Source organism: Scylla paramamosain, chromosome 24 (genome assembly GCF_035594125.1).
Source record: "Scylla paramamosain isolate STU-SP2022 chromosome 24, ASM3559412v1, whole genome shotgun sequence".
Classification (NCBI taxonomy): domain Eukaryota; kingdom Metazoa; phylum Arthropoda; class Malacostraca; order Decapoda; family Portunidae; genus Scylla; species Scylla paramamosain.
The window spans coordinates 6522501-6545000 of record NC_087174.1 but is presented as its reverse complement, the minus strand read 5'-3'; the positions used below and the strand labels follow the sequence as shown (position 1 = coordinate 6545000).

Below are 22500 nucleotides of genomic sequence, written 5' to 3'. Positions count from 1 at the left end.
TTTTCATTAAGTATTTCCCTGACTGTTACTCTTAGACCCCTTAAGCTTAACCCTTCGCCTGCCAATGATGGTATGACTATGAATGATGGCATGACGTTATTACTTCATATGAATAATCTTAGACAATTTTATTATGCAAAAGAAAACTGCAACCGCATCTTTCCCTATCAATGGTGTCTTAGGTTGATCAGCAAAAATAAGATTTCAGCCACGTGTTTCCCTGTCAGTTGCCCTAAGATTATTTCATCAAGCAAAAAGTAAAACTGCAGCCTCAGCTTTTCCTGTTAGTGATGTCATAGATTATTAATATTCAGTGGAAGTAATACTACAGCCACGCCTTTTCCTGTCAGTGGCGTTTCAGGCTACTTCATCCTACAAAAGCAAAGCTATCGCCACAACAGGGCGGAATCAAAAGCTTTTCGTCTCATCAACTCCTCTCCTCTAACTGACTGTCTTCAGCTTCTTTCTCATCGCCGCAATGTTGCATCTCTTGCTATCTTCTGCCGCTATTTTCATGCTAACTGCTCTTCTGATCTTGCTAACTGCATGCCTCCCCTCCTCCCGCGGCCTCGCTGCACAGGGCTTTCTTCCTTCTCTCACCCCTATTCTGTCCACCTTTCTAATGCAAGTGTTAACCAATATTCTTAGTCATTCATCCCTTTCTCTGGTAAACTCTGGAACTCCCTGCCTGTTTCTGTATTTCCACCTTCCTTCTTCAGTTTTTGAGTAACGCTTCGGACTCTGTTCGGGGACCGGCATTTTTTTTTTTTTTTTTTTTTTGTCCTTGGCCGGTGTCCCTCTTACATAAAAAAAAAAAAAAAAACTTGTCAGCTGCCGCGCCTATCCATGTTATTAGTGTCTTTCATAATCATATTCAAAACGTACACTACAACATTTTATCAAAGAGAAGCCATGGCAGTGTAAAGATTCCCGAAAACAGAAGGAAAAAGAGACCAGTTTTACTCGAACCATCAAACAGGGAGCGAGACGTGACTCAGTCTCGTAGGCAACTTGGTGTGTGTATTCTACCAGGAAATTATCGAGCGTGCCCTTAAAGTATGGCTGTGTTCATAAATCACGAAATCTCCCTAAGCGGTGATCAATGGTGACATGCATGGCATATATTTCTTTGATTTATTCATGTAGGTGTCGCCGCAGCTGTCCGTGTTTGGCGGCGAGCGATTGACCGTCTCAGACACTCCTGCTTGACGATCACTTGCTTGTAATACAGATGTAAGCCGACTTCAGCTGCTTTTATGCCATAACCTTCGATGATTGACACCTAACCACACACACACACTGTCCCGGTGTGTGGTGTGTAAGTGGTCTCAGTCTTACCCTGAGCTCTGAGCGCTTTCCGTAGGGTAACGGCTGTTTGGGTGACCAGCAGACAACCGTAGGTGAATCTCACACACACACACACACACACACATTACAGATTAGGCTGTTTTATTGACCACAACCTCCGTTAAATTTACGTACAAGTTCATAAAATTGGTGCACTTTGAATATATACACAATTCTGTATCATTTATTTAGGCAGCTAGCGCTACAAAACAAGTAGTAAAAGAGTAATATGACACACACACACACACATCCTGTCACAAGGGGTTAAGGATGATAAGCTTATCACGCCACAGGTGTGCTCCCTCAAGTAGAGTAATGTATGCCCGATTTCCCGTGAAAAGCTGAGCTCTTTCGAAACGACTTTGTTCTCTCATCAGAAGTGTTTTTAATAGCTATAGAGATGATAAGACGTGTTTCTTCTGTTAATAATGTAGAAATCTTGTTAATCTCTCACTAGAACCCCCCCAAAAAAAAAAAAAAAAAACTAAAAAACCGTGTAACTTCAACTGGAGCCTTTCTGGATGTAGTGGAGATACAGTGCATGATAGAAAATACTCGTCAAGATGTTATAATCATGTAAACATTCTTGATAACATCTGCTACAATCTGTTGAAAGGAATCAAAATAAGACGCCACGTGTTTGAGATTTACAGCTCTATGTCCTCTCGTCAGGCTTATTGTGGAAGGTTACAGAGATCATGATTTGTGCTTTTTTTTCAGTTTGTGATGCTGATTACTTGTTAAACTTTCGCTAAAATCGTGAAATACCGCCAAAAGACGCAATTTCTTCTACGTGCAAAATTCTTGTTGAACTATTATTAGAATCATGAAAACCGTACAGGAAAAAAAAAAAACATTTTCGAAGGCTATAGACATGATCTGTTATGTTCTCTTTTTTTTTTTTCTTTTTTACATTGATTATGCAGAACACTTGTTAATCTTTCACTAGAATCATGATAGCTACTACCTCAGAAACACTTAATAGCGTGTTGAAGCTACAAAATCCTTGCTATAGACTACCAACGGTCATGAAAGGAAGACGGACACCCCTATCAACTTCTCTTACTAGTGCCTGTTGAAGCATGTGGAGATGGCGAAACGAAACCTTCGAGAATGTTGTCACGTCACTACTTTTATGTTGAGTACCGTAAAGATAAATGACACTCATACAGAGAGAGAGAGAGAGAGAGAGAGAGAGAGAGAGAGAGAGAGAGAGAGAGAGAGATAAACACAAATGAAAGCAAATAAAGTAAATGTACCATGTATTTCGACGGTAGTAGTAGTAGTAGTAGTAGTAGTAGTAGTAGCAGTAGCAACATTAGTAGTAGTAGTAATATGGAAGCTATTTTCTTACCATTACTCAGTTATCTCTTCTTCAATCTTTTCCCTTGTGTCGTTTCAGTTATCCAGTTATTTTTAGAGGATTGAGTCAAGTTCGTAGTATCCTGTCTCTTAAAGTAATTTCGTCAAATTTATCTTTAAAGCTATGAATGTTCCTTGTTCACACAACTTTGTCAATCATGGAGTTCCGTTGGCTGATAGCACTATCACGAAAACTATTTTTTTACATATTTCTTTGCTCTTTTTTTATTTATTTATTTATTTTATTTTTTTGGGGGGCACAATTTATTACTGTTTTCTTAGTGTGTGTGTTAATGAGATTCTGGTCAGGGCGTAGCACTACCACGTGTGGCAACATCCGGTTGTGACAACATAAGTGCCTATTTTCGTTTTTTTTTTTAGAGGTGTTATCGCGTTCATCCCCCCTCCCCCCCTTTCTCTCTCTCTCTCTCTCTCTCTCTCTCTCTCTCTCTCTCTCTCTCTCTCTCTCTCTCTCTCTCTCTCTCTCTCTCTCTCTCTCTCTCTCTCATCATCATCATCATACAGAATAATTTTTTGCCAGATATAAATATTTTTCCCTTTTTCCATTGAAGAAAGAGGTTGGAGTTAAAAAGAAGAAAATTAGAACTAGGAGAAAGGAGATAGATAAAAGTTAATAGGCAAAGATAGGAGTTAGGAGAAAGGAATTAAATAAGAGTTATGGAGAAGACAGGAGAAGGGAGCTATATAAGAGTTATGAGGAAGAAGACGGGTTAGGAGAAAGGAATTTCATAAGATTTATGGGGAAGAAGGTAGGAGTTAGGAGAAAAGTGCTAGATGGTTAGGAAGAAAGATGTCAGAGTTAAGAGGGAGTAATTTACATTTAGGAGCTGAGGAACATCAGTTGAGTTTATCTGAAGTTGGCAATAGGTGTGAAGTATACAATATTTTAGTATACAGGTAATAGGATGGTGTTGAGGATGGCTGGGATTTAATGAATCCTCAGTTTAATTTGTGTTGAGAATGGAGGTAAGAAAGGTTTATTCATTCTATGGTTGTGTGTGTAATTGGCTGGTATTGAGGCTGGTTGTGGTATGATGAGCTTCTATTAATTTATGTGATGTGAGCATGGAAGTAATAAGAGTTTACCTTATGGTTGTATATGTGTGTGTTTCAGACCTGAGTGGAGAGCAGGCATTGGTGCAGAGAGTAGCAGAGATGAGAGAAAGACTCCACCATGCTGAAATGCTCAACCAGCAACGGCTGCAGGATGTGATGGTGCTCTCACAGAAGTTCAACACCATATTGCAACCAAGTGAGTACAGCTTGTCCCTTAGCATGAAGGTGCCTTTGTAGTGACAGGACAGTCAAGGTCGACCAACAGCCACTGTGTTTCTGGTGATCATTTTGGTCTGATTGGCAATGTATCAGACTTGTGTTTACCTTGAGTGACCTTTCAGGTGTTCACTTCCTGGCAGCAACCTCTTTTGGTCATTTCATCCCATACCCTTCAGCCCCACTTCTGCATCTTTTATTGCTTAAGTTTATGAACTTCATCCCACTAAAGAAAGGCACTCTGTGAAGCCTCCGTGACTGAATTTTGAACACAATTATATAAGTAAATATGTTCACAATCATGTACACACACACACACACACACACACACACACACAGTGATATTTTTAAAGAGTTACTTCACTGTCACCTCGTAATGGTGACTTACTAGGTGCAAGTTTCATGTCTTGGGAGAAAATAGACTTGATAATTGTGACCTTACATTTTATATGAAGGTTTAGCCTGTAGAAGAGCATGCTACACCATTACTGGCTTGGTGGTGTAATAGTTAGTGTATCCAGCTTACTTCTGGATCCAGTTGCTGAGCCAGGCAGAGATAATAAAGGGGTTTGTCTTTCATGTCTGCAGTGAATAGGTACTGCGGGACATAAACCATGGGGTTGCTGCTTTGTTTTCTGACAAGGAGTGGAAAGTCAGCAATCCTGGCCTTCTTGTGAGTGTGTGTGTGTGTGTGTGTGTGTGTGTGTGTGTGTGTGTGTGTGTGTGTGTGTGTGTGTGTGTGTGTGTGTGTGTGTGTGTGTGTGTATGTGTTTAGATTTCCTCCAAGAAACCAGAAATGATCCATGCTACTTCATAAGGATAAACAAGCCTTGAAAATAACTTATCATAATATTCCTGAGGTCCTTTCATTATTTCCATCATTATTCTATTTTATGTTGGATAGATAGTCAAGTTACTTAACCTCATGTTTATTGTGGTTTCCAATCATTAGACAGCTAAATTTATGTGACATTTCCTTTACTACTTTTGCATTACGTGTTGTTGTCCTCCTCAGCAGTCCTGCAGAAGAATGGGACGGGCTACGGGCAACAGCTTTCCAAAGAGACCCGCATGTTGCTCTCTAACCTGAGTCGCAGCAGTGCCCCAGACCTCCACCTCCCCTCCATATACAGTTACCTGCCACACCTGCTTCGCTCGCCAGAATCAACCAGCCCTGCTTTTAAACTATCTCGGGGCAGGCACTCAGGTTAATGCATGTTTTTTTTATTTATCTTTTTATGTAAGAGAGGCATTATACTATCCCCAACATCTAGTAATGGACATACGTAGTAGCTAATAGATTTTTTAATATTTCACTTATGATTATAAAGGATAATAATATAGGACACTTCCACAGTAACAATATGGACCCACTTTTATTTATTTATTTTTTATTTATTTATTTTTTTTTTTTTTTACTGTACCAAGTATAGTGCAGTGAGGTGAGTATTGTTTGTCATCTTGCAGTGAGTCTTGTGCTGGGGGTGCCTACGGTGCGGCGGGAAGTGCAGAGCTACCTCATGACAACCCTGGCCAACTTGATCACCTCCATGACGCCCCAAGAGATGAAGGAGTGCCTCATTGTGGTCTTTGTGGCTGAGGTAAGGCTGAGCTCAGAAGGAGATCCAGATTCCCTTTCTCATAACTAATGTACACATTTGTCTCTTGTCCTGTGATTTGTTTCAGGACATAAGGAACCACTTTTCTTTGAATAACTCTGCTGCTTTTGTCATTCTCTTCATTGATAGTTACTGTTTTGCCTTGCAGTGGGACATTGATTACGTCCATCAGCTTGCCTCACAAATTGAAAGGAAGTACGTAGGTGGATTTTGTGTTTTCAGATACTTAAAAATGTACTTTGAGATTCGATATAAAGAGTACTTTTGTTGAGTATTAGGAATATACTTGTAGTGCATTGGAACTTATAGACATGCTGTAGCTACTATTTCTTAGGAACTGCCACATTTAAGAACATACTTTTTTCAAGAACTGATTTTTTTTTTTTTCAGACTACAGCATACAAAAAATTAAGTTTCTATTCATATATCACTGCACCTTACCATTTTCAGGTTCCCAGAGCACCTTGAGAGTGGCCTCCTGGAGGTGATCTCTCCCCCTGAATCTTTCTACCCTGACATGAATAATCTGAGGCAGACTCTTGGGGATCCCATGGAGAGGGTCAGGTCAGTGGTGTGGTGTTTTGAGATGTGTGATGCATCTCATCCTCAGATAAGAACTGATGACAGGTAGAGATTACTTTCAGACATTAACCTTTACCTAGTGATAAGCTATATATAGACAGTTCAGAATTTATAATAGTAAGAGTAGAATAAAATGAGGTGCTGTGAGGGTGTATAAGAGTGTGATAGATGTTTTGTACAAGAGTATGGCCTCCAGTGAATATGAAGGATGGAGTGCAGGAGCGTGTTAAAGAAAGGGATGAAAGTATTAAAGCTTGAATAGGACAATACAGGAGTAGGAATAAATGGTGAAGTTCACAAGAGCAGTTATCAAATACTGTATAGATAATTTCTTCTGTTACAAAATTCCATCCTCACTTCATATACACCCAGATTTCAGATGAATAATGTATTCCCCCTGGGACATTTGTAGATATGTATGACAAGTGTGACCTTAAGGAAAACTCCTTCCACAGATGGAGAACCAAACAGAACCTGGACTTTGCCTTCCTCATGATGTATGCTCAGCCTAAAGGAACATTCTATGTGCAGCTTGAGGATGACATACAAACAAAAAAAGGCTATATTGCTACTATGAAGAAATTTGCTCTTCAGAAAACTGCTGAGAAAAAGAACTGGTTTGTATTGGACTTCTGTCAACTTGGTTTCATCGGTAAGTCATGAAATTTCCAGTGTCTGTTGCACATTTAATATGAAAATTTTCCAATATATGAATACTGTGCAGGCCTCTTTAGAATCATTTCATGCACTTGTATTGTTAGCAGCAGGTCAGTGACTCAGGTGTCCTACATCATTTACTTGTTGTGACTTTTTAATATTTCATTTCCCTTGGTTAAGCTTCAAATATGATTTACTTATAACACCTAGCTTTTATTAAAAGAATTCTTATTACTGGTTATGATAAGAAATTTCTAAATACTTACAATGATTAGATTTTTATTTAACATGACTGCAGTTCAGTGAAATTGGAACAAAATGTTGTAATGAACAATGGATGTCCACAGGGAAAATGTTCAAGTGTGTAGAGCTCCCCTACTTGGTACAATTTTTCATTATGTTCTATAATGATAAACCTGTGGATTGGCTTCTGGACTATCTCACCCAGACGAAGATTTGTAACTTGGACAAGGATACTGTAAGTGGTCCCCATTGTGCAGTCTGCTGGTAGTAGCCTCTGCCCCAGTCTAGCCCCACTGACCCTTGTCTTGTAAATATTGAATTGTAACATTTCTTAGCAGTAATATATTAACATCAAATTACCTCTGAAGGCTATGCAGTATAGATACATTAAGAAAAGTAACTATAGGTGCTGTGCCATTAATCCACCTCTCAAGAAAATGAAAATCTAAAGCCAGGGAATTACTGTACAACCTTCATTTACCTGCCAAATGAAAACAGTGGGCAGCTGACTGAAAAAACAATGAGAACTTGTATATTATCATCTATGTTCATTCTTACGAAGTATTTCTGTATTACAGGGAATTGATTTTTTCTTTGTTTGTTTTCCATCATATATTTTATAGTAAACATATTAAGCCTTAATTGGGAAAAGTTAAGCAATCTAGAAATACAGGTCATCTGTGGCCCCAAGCCTGCTGGATAAATGGTTCCATGGCTTATGATTTTGGGGATCATATTCCTATTGCTAGATCTAAAAGCAGTCTTGGGAAATGGCTCTTTAATTCAACAGTAAGGATAAAATTTTGGTAAGCTTACCTTTTCTTATTGCTATCTATCACATGTCTTCTGAACAAGTCACTTATCTGAAATATTATCAGTGTTAGCCATGATCATATACTACTTACCACTAGTTTCTACAAATATGAAGAGAGAGAAAGGGCGAAAGAGAGAGAGAGAGAGAGAGAGAGAGAGAGAGAGAGAGAGAGAGAGAGAGAGAGAGAGAGAGAGAGAGAGAGAGAGAGAGAGAGAGAGAGAGAGCCAGACTGCTAGCAGAAGGAACTATTACTTACTAACCACTAATAAGGTGATGGTCTAGAGGATGCTTGACCCAAGGCAGAGCACCAGTAGTACGTGCATCACCTTCTGTTAACTGGTGGCCGGATCATGTGTGTAAGATATTTTAGCCCCCATTATACTCCATTTCAGTAATTACTTCAGTGTGGCTTTGATCTACTGGACTTATAATTTATCCTCTGCATGCCGAGTTGTCAGTGTGTAGGTCCTTCCAGCATGAACCAAGCAGGCCTTACTTGGCATATGTGGCCGACCAGTCTGGGTGTGGATGCATTCTGAATGAGGCAAACATCCTTTACCCAATAATATGATGTATATATTGGTTTGCTTATTGCATATTTCCTTAGATGCTGTTGATTTGTTTCAAGAAAAGTTAGCATATATAACCAAAGCATGTAATCAGGGAAGAAAGTGTAAAAAGAAGTTTCAGGATTGTATTAAATTGTGCATCTTTGAAGGTTTAGTGTTAGTGGACTCTTGCCTGTGGGAGTGGAACACTGTCAGGGCTTCCCTTAGTCAACAGATTCTCTCCAAGACCAGCAATAATTCAGACAAGGCTTATATAAGTGTGATAACTCTCCAGTAATGTTCCTTACTGACACTATAAAGAAAGGACACTTAAGGCTCACCAGAAGGGAAGAGATGATAGAGACATAGTATATATTTACAAAAAATACTGGAAAAATGAAGATATAGAGATAAGATGAGTAGCTCAGGTCCTGTATACTACAACCAGGTAAATAAAGATATTAGCCATGGTAAAATAATTCATGTTACACATATTTGAGAAGGAAATGGGTATAATTGTGAGAGTGTAAGGATTGGGAAGTGAGAGAGATCAGGGTAAACAACTTGGAAGCATGAGAGATGTAAAATGGGCTTTAAAAATTATAAAAAGAGGAAAAGGTGGTGACCTGAGGACATATAGCTTTAATTCACACTGTCTTTTTAACAAATCATCAACATAGAAATTACTTAAAGTTTGTTAGCACTTGTAAAATGTTTATCACACTGAAGAGTATGCTTTGAGGAAGTGTGCTCAACTAAGACAAAGACATGTCAACCCAAAATGTGTGGAGACCTTCTAAGGTGAACTCATGTAGAAAATTTACCAGTGTTAGTCTGAATAATTTTTCAGCTAAAGAAACTGACATTTCAGGAAAAACTTTCAAGACCATTGATCTGTCAGCATTGGTGACATTTTTACTTGTGTTCCACAATGACAAGCCTTGTGACTGGCTACTTGACCACCTTGTCCAGAACAAAGTTTGCAGATTTGATCAACCTTCGGTATGTCTTGATTTCTCAGTTTTTTATTTCTTGCCTGGCTGATTACTGCAAATCTGAGCATTAATAGAGATTGACGCCAATGTTTTTTTTCGTCCATGAGCTTTAAAGATTTTCTTATTTTTATAAATACACGAGTGATTCACCTCTGCCAGTGGAAAAAGAACACCAATCTGACCAGCGTACTGTATGAAGGCACCTGTGGGATGCACTGCACCTCACCATTGTTAGCCCACAGTTGCTTTACATGTGGTGTGACTCTCCTGGTGTCTGCTGCCACTGTGTCATATCATGAGAGTGTTTCTATCTGGTGGGTCATCTCGTCACTATTCAGAGTCACGCTAACATACTGCAGCTCTTTGATCATTCACCCATCATGTTTTCATCATGGGCTCGTGTTATATTGTAGCCAGGTATATATAACTTAGTTTTTTGTGGCCTTGTGAGTGCTGAGCAAGTTTAATTTTTACCAGCAAATGCTTACTGTGTGATTTATTCTTCTTACTGCACACTTTTTTGCTTCCAGTAGTTAATATAACTATGCTCTTTTTTATGAAAAATTTTACATGCCAATAATTCATAGTTAGTTACTTACTCTAATAAAGAGAAAAGTTAGAAGAACACTGTAAAGAATATATATTCACTTCTTCATTTTTTACATCCCCTTTATTCTTCAGGATAGGATTGGTAGGACTGCCAGGAAGCAAAGCCACAACTTTAGAGAAAAGAATGTTCCAAGGTGACAAGGATTGCTCAAAACTAAACCTTTCTCTGTAATGAATTGATGTCATCTCATATATAATTTGTCTTATATAGCAGGATATACAGTGTGTGTTTCTGAGTTGTTCTGGATAATGACACCTGAGTCTTCGTTATTGCTTCCCACTTTGTAGTTCCAACTTTGTCTCTTAGTGACTTTGATCATTTCTGGAACTTGGTATTCATCTCTTAGCATTAAAATCCCTTTCCTGTTCTCATCTCTAATTTTGTCTGTGTCCTCCTGTGATCTTTTATAAACCTTTGCTTCCCCATTCTTTTCATGAGTTATTCATTCTCTTCAAACTGATGACTATTCTTCCTTTCCACCAAAAGTGTCTGAAACATTACTGTGGCCAACACTAGTATTTATTTGTTAATTTGGCCCACTCTGACAGATCCCTTCCTATGGTCCTCATGAGTCTATGGCTTGTATCCTTAAATACTCCATAGACTCTCAAAATTACTCTGTATTTTAAAGATTAAGCTACCATGAGATTCATCATAATACTCTTCTTTATGTCTTTATCTTTCCATTTATATATATCAATATTGGGATTGAGTGAAGTTCATAATATTCTAAGTGTGCATGTGTGTGTGTGTGTGTGTGTGTGTGTGTGTGTGTGTGTGTGTGTGTGTGTGTGTGTGTGTGTGTGTGTGTGTGTGTGTGTGTGTGTGTGTGTGAGTGTGTGTAGGAGTTTTATCAGGTTATCATAAATGACTCAAACTACACAGAGTATGTAGTGCATTACATTGCTGATACTGTATTGTTGATTACTTGAACAATTTGCTTCTTATGCTGATATATTTGGAGAGCCAAACTGATTATATACAATTTTGATGTTAATTAGGAGATGCATGCATGGATGTTTGTAGTGTCCAGTGCCTGCTTGCTAATACTAACAAATCCAATCTTGGTACTTGCTCTCTTTGCTTGCTCTTTTCTTAAAGCTTGAATGTGTGGTGTTATTGTGGTGGCTACATACAAATATATGTATGTATGTGTGTTTGTTTCCTGCAAAGCTAAGTTACTAAGATTTACTGGCATCATTAAAGTAAAATTCTATTGAATATAATATTTATGTGGAATTTATTTTTACATAAAGTAAGGTTAAGTTAGATTAGAGAGAGTTTCTGATGGTGCGAGAACAAATGGTGCAGGAATAGTATGAGCTACTGAACATTCAACTACGAATTGTAATGGTAGAACAGTCAGGGACAACCAGAATCCACTGAGGCCTTTGTTATCACTTCTGGCCTGATAGGTAGTGTGTGTCCTGATAACCTCTTGTGGCATCTTCTGTAACCTTCAGGTAAGTTCAGCTGCCACAACAGGATCATAGAGCCTTGAAAATCTAAGATATACATAAATACATTCTGTAAATAAGGTTGGATATAGTAGAATATTATTCTAAACAGCACTTAAAAATTAAATCATATGTGAAAATATATGCCACCACCAAATTCTTGCACTATTTGAGAACTTACTCTACATGTAATGAGATTTAGGTTCAGCTTTTATATTTATCAGCTTTTATAAGATTTTTTTTTTTTCAACTGGAGGTTGAGAATTCCATATCTGGCATGTTTGAGACCAAGAGTATTTCATATTTCAGATTTTCTTGTTTTGGAACACACACACACACACACACACACACACACACACACACACACACACACACACACACACACACACACACACACACACACACACACACACACACACTGAGTTCAAGAATATTCTGATGATGTTGTATGGAAATATTTATGATGTTACTGTACTGCTCTTGTGACATGTTGATATGAAACAATGTATAAATTTCATGTCAGCTCTTGATAGCTAAGTATTTTAGAGGTATCCAGATTTTGCATTGCCAGGTAAAGGATTCTCAGCCTTTACTAAATCATATGAACCATAAAATGATGAAAAAAAAAGTCAGTTTCAAATCTAGGTTGTGGATGAAGTTAGCTGAGCCTTTAATTGTAACATTACATTTCCATGTCATTAACCCAACTTGTCTATAATACCCCAGAAACATTGCAAGAAGGCTAAGGAGAATGTATGGATCCACTACAAGCCATCACTGTTCCAGCACATAGGAACTCATTCTTCTCTGAAGGGCAAGGTGCAGAAATTGAAGGCAAGTGCTTGTACCTCATCTATTTCTGTACACTGATGGTGGTTAGAAAGAGTATGTGCACTATTGTAATAGCAGGACAGTCAAGGCCAGCCAGAATTTATTCAGGGTTTGATGATCATCTTGTTTTGGTTACACACAAGAACATGAGAGGTGGAGCAATAAACCACGGGAGGCCTATACATGATAATCCAGTCAGCAGCCTCTGTGAGGGGAAGGGTATCCTGAAATCAAACCTGCAACAAAGAAGGGCACCAGGTGTAGAAAACTTTTGCTTCATACACATAACTGTCTAACACTAATTGAAAATAAGTATGTTAAAGAAAATTAATTATGATCCCATCCATACACTACAGCAATGTCACTGTAGCATATCAACATGTTATGCTTACATACAAATATGCCAAAACTATAGATATGTATTTATTCCAACTTTTCCTGTTTTATAGAAGAGCAATGATGGTAAGTGTGGCAGCAAAATTAATCACTGATGTTTTGACATGACAGGACAAGCAGTTTGGAAAGATCCAGTTATTCTTCCCTCACAACAATCCCAGAGCCAGTGTGGAGACCATGATCAAGCCTTACAAGACCTACACTCTCCAGCGAGCATACAGAGGGGAATCATATTTCTGGGGTCTTCTCCCTCAGCAGGGCGACAAACTGCTGTTTAATTTTGACCCTCCAGTCAGCCTGAAAGGGTGAGGATGCTCAGTTTGCCATGTGTATTCCTTCTCTTTCTGGTTTATAAGAATGGTTTTAAGTTTAGGTGTGTGTGTGTGTGTGTGTGTGTGTGTGTGTGTGTGTGTGTGTGTGTGTGTGTGTGTGTGTGTGTGTGTAGATTTATGTTTTATGTATTTACAACTGAGAGTACACTAAATAATACATGAAATGAAATACACAGATGCTTTCCTAAGATTTATGTGGTTCTCTCTGTCTCCCGCCAGCTTCCTGTTCCGCAGTGGAAATGTGGAGCATCCATCTGACCGCCTGTACAACACTACGGTGGAGGTGCTGCCCGTCCAGCCTCTCTCCCGCCTCCCTCACAATATCAGAACAAAACTGAAAGTCACAAATGATAGTTATTTAATTATAGGTAAGCTTGAAGAGCACATCATATTTTTGTATAGTGTTAGTGTTGTGGTTAATAAAATTAATTAGTTTATCTAAGTATGTGCCTTTTTTATATGAATTTTGCTGTCTTCGGCCAGTGACCCCTCTTACATAAAGAAAAGATGTCATGAATCATGTAAAAGAATTATGGATGCTTTTTTTTTGTGACACTTAGCTCTGCTGTCCAGGAAAGTAATCACTTACACTACCTACTCTAGAACACACTTCACTATTCATGTAAGAACTTTCTCCTTTTAGCAATGTACCACCCACCCAGTACAATCTCAAAACATTTTACATATTCCTCTCTCTCAGTTCTGTCATATGTTTTGTATAGATCCATGGACATCCAAAAATACATCCCCTCTTGTCAGAATAATTAAATATATATATATATATATATATATATATATATATATATATATATATATATATATATATATATATATATATATATATATATATATATATATACAAAGGCAGAGAGAACATTATCACTGATATTAAATTCACCACCTACTACATTAGATAAGATGAAAACTGACTAGTCTATGAAAACACCTGAACAAACTCTCACCCACAGGAGAGTTTGATGACATGGGAGTGGCAGAGGGCAGTGTGCAGGAAGGTCTTGGGGTGGTGAGAAGTCTGCGCCTCAGTGTACATGAGGAGAGTGACAACTGGGCCATCTTGAGTGAAGTAAGCCACTGTCTGTTCTGTTCCAGTACTTAGAGAAATTTTTTGTTTTAATAAATCATCTGAAAAGGTTTTATAATTTTGCTATTTGCATGCATATTAGATTTGTGATTTGCAACCTGGGGGGGTAAGAAGTGGAATGGATAAATATATCATTCTTGATGAAGAAATAATTGTGACTGTGATTTATCCCAGATTAGAATTTGATTATACAGATTAAGAGGAAATCTGATGGAGATATCAAAGTGGTATAAGGAATATAGCAAGGAATTCTTAGTTGTAGAAATCAAGATAGGATAAGAAATAATGGGTTCAAACTAAAGTTAATATTTAAAAAGAAGAGAGAGAGATTAGTTCTCAAATAGGATGGTAGATGACTGGAACAAATTTGGTAATCAAATTACAAGTGTAGCTCGAATAGGAGGGTTTTAAAGAAGATTAGATCAGTTTATAGAGAAAGATTAAAGGTAGACAAAGTTGATAGGTAGACATAGGCATGTATGTTTTATGCAATAATTCCTTGGCATATGTAGGCCAAGTTGCTTGCTGCATCATCCCTAATGTTCCCTTGGTACTTTAAGACAGGAAATGTTTATTGACTAACTATTTTAGTTTCTCCCTCCACAGATTCACATTCTGACCCCAGACTCAAGGTGACCCAGCCTGGCACTGGCATTCACCCCCCAGTGCCGGTGTCACAGTTTAGTGTGCCAGCAGTGACTGTGGTTCCTCTTACCAAATTCTGTCTTAAGATGTTTTGTGTCATATATTTTTTGGAATATTTATGATGTATCATAGTGTAGGCCTTGTCTTATATTACAGGAAATTCTTAGATGTCAAATTTTCTCCAAGGGCTTATGTTTTTAAGATAATTTTCTGTTGGAGGATCTTGAGTCTCAGAAAATTTACATGTAGCTCAGTCAAGTTCACTTCAACAGACTGACAATGATCTGGTCATTTTGCACCTTGGGGAAGTCTAGAGGTTAAGGTTATGTTTATAGTCCAGTGGTGTGCACAGCATTTCCTGAGACATGTGTTGATGAATGCTGTATCGTGTGATTCAGGACCTGCAGAGTTCTCAAGTGTAAAAAAAATTGTTATAAATTATATAAAAACTTGTACAATTTCTTCTAATTTATATAATTTCATAGAACTTTTGTCATGTAAGGCACACTGTGTATGATGTAAATATTTGCAACTTTTGTAATATAATCCCAGAATCTCTGTCCATAATAGTTATATATATATATATATATATATATATATATATATATATATATATATATATATATATATATATATATATATATATATATATATATATATAAATCTATTGATACATATATATTATTTTTTTTGCTGTAGAAGTGAGGATTAGGAAACAAATACGGCAAACCCTAAAGATTAACGTAGGATTTTTTGGCATCTAGCCCAAAGATCAGTACATTATACACATGCTGATTATTCTGCAGGAAGAATGAAAATATAATGTCCTTACAGAAGCAGCACATGATAGCCAGTATGTGACTGTGGTATTACCCTGCAGTGAAGATGACAGTATTCAAGCTGCATGTCTATACACCAGGGGTCTCCAATCCCTTCACTTCATTTACCTCTTTGTGGAGTATCAGATCATTCATCAGTCCTCAGTACACTTAAGCATTTAATTTAGAAATGTGGTTCCAGTAAATACTACTTTAAGTAATAGTACTCTTGTTGATAGAAATGCCCTAAGGCTGCTCTTGTTGACAGCTGACCCTCCCATCCACTGTCTCACCTCACCTAACCTTACATTGCCTCATATCACCTCACCTAACTTCAGCTACCTAAAGACTGAAGTGCAACTATACAGGGACTCTTAAATATTAACTGAAGTACAGATGACCTCTAATTGATCTTCCATCATTTACTGATCACCAATTGATACCCTCAGAGAATTATTCAACCCATTTTGATCTCCAGCCATCAATTGAGCCCTTGCTTAGTTTCATTGATCTCTGCTGATCAATACTAACGACTTTGGGGACCACTGGTGTAGACCTTGACATCTTGCAGAAAAGCTGGATCTCAGTAAACACATGAACTGCAAGTTGTCATCATGATTCTCGATTGCATCCTTCAAGGGAAGATATGACAAGTGTCCTTCTTGGTGTCTGCTGGTCAGGTGACAGTAGACACACACCTGTGATGACCGTGTGTCTTCCATAGCATTAATATTTGGGTCATCCTCCAGGTGCAGTGTTTTCTGCCTCTCACAAGTGCAAGAGTTAACCAGTATACTCCCTCTGTCATCTCTCACTGGTAAACTTTAAAATTTCTGTCCTCCCCTCTTTCTACAAGTTGAACTGCTTCAAGAAAAGAGTATCAAGAAATCTCTAGAACTGATTTGACCCAGCCATTTGTATTTCTTTCCAACACACTTTTTTGGGAGAAGCAGTTTTTGTCAAATGGAAAAGAAAAGTGTTATCAGTCATAAATAAACTACCTAAGTCTTTTTACATAAGCTTCTGGGGTTTTTTTGCTGTAGTTGTCTTTGTCTTCTCCAGGATGTGAGCGATCAAAAATTTATCTTGACCATTCTACCTATAATGTGAAAATTAAGAAAATGAGACAGCTTTTTTATCTCCTGTGAAATAGAAAACTGACTTCGGCAGTTTACCTATGAAGGAGGTACATTTGTATGTATTTTTAAAGTTGATCAAAATTAAGCACTATGTTTCTTCATTGTAAATAGAAAACTAAAAATGATCTGTTACAGTTAATGTATAATAGGCTGAAGCTAGAAAACGCAAGATACAAAATATGTTTCTGTGTCTGCATCTTTCAGTGTAGCTCAAACTAAGAAAGTGATGGAAAGGAAAGCTGCCTGGAGGATTCTGTGCTGTGAAGGAAGCTTGTTATGTCATGCAAAAAATTCTTCATTCACGTCTAAGTCATGTCATCATCTGTTAAGATAGTAAAACCGTCCACGGAGCTGCACTATTAACCACTACATAATTCAGGGACTGCATTCTCAAACATTTCAGCATTTAACAGGCTCTAGTGGAAGTTATTGGGGTTTTCAAGGATGTTTTCATGATTCTAGTGATAGTTTAAGAGGCTCTTGTAGAAGATATTAAGAATATCAAGGTAACAAGCTTCAAGACTAGTGATAATTTAACAGGCACTAGGGGAAGTTGTTGGGATTTTGAAGGTGGTCTTCATGATTTTAGTGATAGTTTAACAGACTCTAGTGGAGATTATTTGGATTTTCAAGGGTGTTCTCATGATTTTAGTGGTTCTTTAACAGACTTTAGTGGAAGTTATGGTGGTATTTGAGGGTTTTCATGATTCTGGTGATTGTTTAACAGACTTTAGTGAAAGTTATGTATGGTGCATTTAAGGTTTTCATGATTCTAGTGATAATTTGACAAGAATATATCGTCAAGGACACCATGAGAACCCAACTGTGGCCTTTGAAAGTAGTCCTTATAAGACAAAGAATTTCAAAATATGGGCCCTGAATGAGTTCCTTAAAAATGTGTGATCTGATAACTTTTGTTTCCCTAATGTATTTAGGGAAACATGATCTAAGAAAATAAAAGATTGATTAATGTAGTGTCTGCTAAGAAAGTTTAGTGTGCACTCTTTAATGTTACTGGTGAAAAGCAGTGAATTATCCAACACCCTTCAGCATCTCTTCCTACTGAGGTGCCTCATGTATGCTGTCAACCACTGGCTACTGTATTATGGTGTGAACCTCAAGTACTGCAGAGATTTTCCCCATAATAGTAAAGAAAATGTGCTCTGCTTTTTTTGAGGCACTGCATTAACCTTCATAAGACTTAGTACTGTATCAGTAATTTCATCCTTATCCTCTATGGGAAATATTTCTGTGGATATATTTATGTGAGCATTATGAAGAATCCTGTGTTCAGAATCCTAAAATCTGGAAGGTTTCAAGTGGCAACATTCTATCATTCATTCATGCTGTGATGCCTGTATGAATGAAGCTATAGAGAAATGTTAATGCATGATTACTGTGTTAATATCAGAATGTTTGATGATATGTTTTTAACCTCTGATATGATAATACAGTACTGGCCTTTTTAGTTACACACACACACACACACACACACACACACACACACACACACACACACACATACACACATACACACACACACACACACACACATACACCTTTACTTACAAAAGGAGCTACATTTTGAAAATTTTACCATAGATAAAAAATGCTATAAGTTGAAAAAGCATAACTAGATACTCTAATTATAATACATTAACATATTGCTTGTATTATATTGGTGTGATAGTGTGAGTGAATGATGTACAACAACAGCACTTGAAAACTTCCACATTTATTTTATATCTGGGAAGGTATTCTCATTTTGTTGCTTATATCCACAGAAATAATCTGTATAATTCACACATAAATAAACACAAAAGTGCATATTGTGCAGCTCAGTAACAACCCTCATACAATAACAAACACCTTGTCCATTCAGTGGATGCACTGATGTCAAAAGGATTATGTATATTGATAGTATATTTTGATAAACAACAATTTATCTACAATATCATGCCTCAATAACATGTAAATAAAATATATTCACTGACTAGTGCACTCTGAACTTGGTGCTTCTTATCAAGAAATTATACAAATATTATTCCTACATAGCACAGCATGTGTTATATTAATGTAGCTGCTGTTCTATAGTAAAATCAATGCAGTCTTGAAAAGGTGTTTTATTTTTCCACTCAGATGTTTTAGGGACAAAACCTTACTTACCATCTCATATATAGGAAAGAAAAAGGAGTGCTGATGCCTAAAGCTCTATTTCTTTCTGTTTGTTATTTAACATGACATAAGGTTGTTCTTTCCAGACTAACTCATGGTCACTTTAGCGAAAAAACAAAACAAAACACGAATTAAAGTTTGGGAAGCTTAATGAATGTGTTTTATGATTAAACTTTCATTAATACATACATTCATAATGGGACTAGACTTTTTGGAGTTGAAAGCGGGACATTATAATATATATATATATATATATATATATATATATATATATATATATATATATATATATATATATATATATATATATATATATATATATATATATATACACACACACACACACACACACACACACACACCACTGAGTGCCCTGCGTGAACTGAGTGTTATAACTTCAGTGCGTATTTGAGGCGAGTTAGAAAGAAATAAAACTTAAAAGATATTATATGTGATTTTTAGATACAGTCACCGCATAACACTGAAAACTTACAGGAATCGCAGGACAAACACCTCACCATCACTTCCTCTCTCTCTCTCTCTCTCTCTCTCTCTCTCTTTGCACACACACACACACACACACACACACACACACACACTACAAAGTTCATGAGCAACTAATGAAACAATCAAGTTTGATAAGATTATCAGTTTTGCATCTGAAGTGTGACGACCACGAAAATGCGAGACAAACATTAAAAAAGCGGGACATTTTGCTACAAGCGGGACAGACGTTGAAAAAGCGGGACTGTCCCGCCTAAAAGCGGGACTCTGGTCACCTTACACATGCATTACGCAACATAAACCAACCTTCGCAGTTTGGCGTGAGAGGACGAGTCATCGCTGGATGCTGTAGTTGTTGCCTTTGCGATGACGCTAAAAGTTTTTCTTGATACGCTCACTTCACGCCACGCCTTCCGCGGGATGAACCCTGAGCGTTCCAAAGCGCTTTGAAGCCGCAGCAGGCAGCCTCCTTCCCCACACACACACACACACACACACACACACATATATATATATATATATATATATATATATATATATATATATATATATATATACATACTCGTATATATATATATATATATATATATATATATATATATATATATATATATATATATATATATATATATATATATATATATATATATAGATAGATAGATAGATAGATAGATAGATAGATAGATACTCGTAGATAGATAGATATTGATATACCGGCACAATCAGTGAACGTATTGGAAACAAGGTTCGGCAAGAGGACCTGGCGGAAAGTCAGACCATCCACGATACCTACACTTTAAAACTGTGACCTACTCAGGCACTGTGATGGTGTGTTCTCATATTGAACAGCGGAGACGTCTTTAGACAAAGGTGCAAGCAACCCTTAATGAGCCTGGATATCTGGAAATATTAAATGACAATTCACCAATGTCTTGATGATTGCCAAGCAAAAGTATCTGAACAAGACAGGAATTTCAGCCTTACCAGTCCCTTTGTCAAGGAGTTATTGGATGACGGCGATTGATTTCGTGAAAGAACAAACAGGCTTGATCATAATGTAATACAAAATATATAGAGTATCATGAAAAGAACGTAGGGAAGAGAAAAGTTTCTTTCCAATGCAGAAACCATCCTACCCAGCGCGTGGTGTCACCTCACTGCTCACCTATAAGAGCGCAAAATTGAGTACTCTTCCTAAACGACTGCTCCAAATTATAAAGCACCATACTACCACATTCTAAGAGGTGGTAAGTGTTAGCATCAATTTTATATTATTTTGAAGGGATCTCTCTCTCTCTCTCTCTCTCTCTCTCTCTCTCTAGGATGAAATCAAAAGGTGTTCCACTGGGCAGTGTCTTCAAGTCACCAATGTTCACTAATACAATCATTCAACGCTGCCTTAAAGCCCATACTCAAAATATCCATGGGTACCTTTGGATGTTTTGAGTATTTGAGGGTAAGGATTTGAGAAGGACCTAGCGGAGAGAAGAGGGAGGGGCTGTGAAGAGTATGCGATCAGAGTAGCGGCTGCCAGTGGGGAGAGCACCGACGAGAAGGCGGAGCAGCGCCAAGCGTCAGTGTTGTCTGGGCCGTGAAGGTGTGGAGGCGTTGGCCGTAACAAGTCCCAAACTTCAATAAGCCTTGAATCGTTTTGTCACACGTTTTGGCGTCTCAACTCTGTTACTTGCGAAAGGCTCTAATGTAAGTTACTGGGGTTTTCAAGGGTATTTAAAGAATTCAAGTGATAGTTTGACAAAAAAAAAAAAAAAAAAAAAAGTAAAAAAGGAAAACAATACGGCTATGAGAACCTGATTAGTGATTTCTGTAGTCTTATAAATTAAATTAACCCTGATGAAATAGTCTCAAAGTACCGGCCAAGGGTATTAAAGTTTGTATGACCGTCATTCCGTCATACTTTCAGTAGTACCTGTGCCCTTCATCAGAAGTGGTACTCCTTACGTGATCTCCGGATTGCTATGTATGTTTGAAGTGTTTCCTTCACCATAAGGATAATTTCATCTTTTCTTTCTGGTCTCCACGAATCAGTTTGCCACATCAACACTTCTCAGAGGTGAGTGATCTTGACATAGATTGGCAAAATAGATTGATAGATATTTTGATCATGGGATAGCATTAATTATTTAACAAATTTTACAAAAAATTATTTAACACACACACACACACACACACACACACACACACACACACACACACACACACACACACACACACACACACTCACACACACACACACTTAACCTTTCTCGAGTGTGACTTTATAACTTCGACCAACAGGCCTCCTTTTCCTCCATGTCCTCGTTCTCCTCTTTCCTTCCTTTAAATCTCGTTGTCATCTTTCCTCAAATCTCTCTCCGTTTTCTGTTTCTTCCATCATCTCAACCTTGTCCTCATTTCCTCTTTCCCCCTTTCCATTCCCTCCTTCATACCTTGCCTGCTGCCCCCGCCACACGCTGCTCCGCCCTTTCTTATTTTCTTCTTTGCTGCTCTGCGTGTCTCGCGTGCAGCTCAGAAATTGTGACAGAGAATAACAAGGTACTGACACGAAGGAAGGGAGGGAAGAAAGGATGACCCAGGAAAAGAGATGATAGAGGCAAGGAATGTGGATCAACTAAGGAAAACTAGACGAATTTAGATGCAGAGGCAGGACCACATGAATATAATGATCTACGGCCTTACATTCATCAATTAGACGCGTGGTTTACTGGGTTAGTCAAATAAATAGACCAAAAGCAAAGCCAGCAGTGAAGAATAACAGAAAGCTCTCATTGTATTGACCCATTGAGTATATAAAGTTTGCTGTGAGGTATAAAATGTGAAAGATCATATAAAAATTGTGGGTAAAGGAGAACTGGAGAACTGGAGAACTGGAGATAGGTAGACAAGCGATGCACGTGGAGAAGTTTGTTTACAAGATAAAGCAGCTGCTGATGTCACTCTCCAGTTCAAGTTCAGTCCATTCCAGGTTGTTTTACACACACACACACACACACACACACACACACACACACGG

The 22500-nt window shown here is 37.7% G+C and overlaps 2 protein-coding genes across 10 annotated transcripts in view; both read left to right on the top strand.

Annotated features, from left to right (window-relative positions):
- Positions 1 to 18907, top strand: part of LOC135112650 (alpha-1,3-mannosyl-glycoprotein 4-beta-N-acetylglucosaminyltransferase B-like) — a 47375-nt gene extending 28468 nt beyond the window's left edge. For 6 of the 9 annotated variants that reach the window (XM_064027260.1, XM_064027254.1, XM_064027257.1 and 3 more), the window contains 12 exons: positions 3845 to 3982; positions 5018 to 5209; positions 5470 to 5603; positions 5770 to 5816; positions 6072 to 6185; positions 6659 to 6855; positions 9337 to 9467; positions 12254 to 12361; positions 12866 to 13059; positions 13306 to 13454; positions 14055 to 14170; positions 14795 to 18907. In XM_064027260.1, coding sequence (XP_063883330.1) covers positions 3886 to 3982; positions 5018 to 5209; positions 5470 to 5603; positions 5770 to 5816; positions 6072 to 6185; positions 6659 to 6855; positions 9337 to 9467; positions 12254 to 12361; positions 12866 to 13059; positions 13306 to 13454; positions 14055 to 14170; positions 14795 to 14824 — 1509 coding nt within the window. In that variant the 5' untranslated portion in view covers positions 3845 to 3885 and the 3' untranslated portion in view covers positions 14825 to 18907. Of the gene's footprint in view, positions 1 to 3844; positions 3983 to 5017; positions 5210 to 5469; positions 5604 to 5769; positions 5817 to 6071; positions 6186 to 6658; positions 6856 to 7207; positions 7339 to 9336; positions 9468 to 12253; positions 12362 to 12865; positions 13060 to 13305; positions 13455 to 14054; positions 14171 to 14794 lie in introns of all 9 variants that reach the window. The other 3 variants (XM_064027261.1, XM_064027255.1, XM_064027259.1) reach the window with 2 other exon arrangements.
- Positions 18908 to 21027: 2120 nt separating this feature from the next.
- Positions 21028 to 22500, top strand: part of LOC135112645 (schwannomin-interacting protein 1-like) — a 48841-nt gene continuing 47368 nt past the window's right edge. Inside the window, exons 1-2 of the mRNA XM_064027234.1 lie at positions 21028 to 21170; positions 21391 to 21540. The gene's annotated coding sequence lies outside the window, so the exon portion shown is untranslated. The remainder of the gene's footprint in view (positions 21171 to 21390; positions 21541 to 22500) is intronic.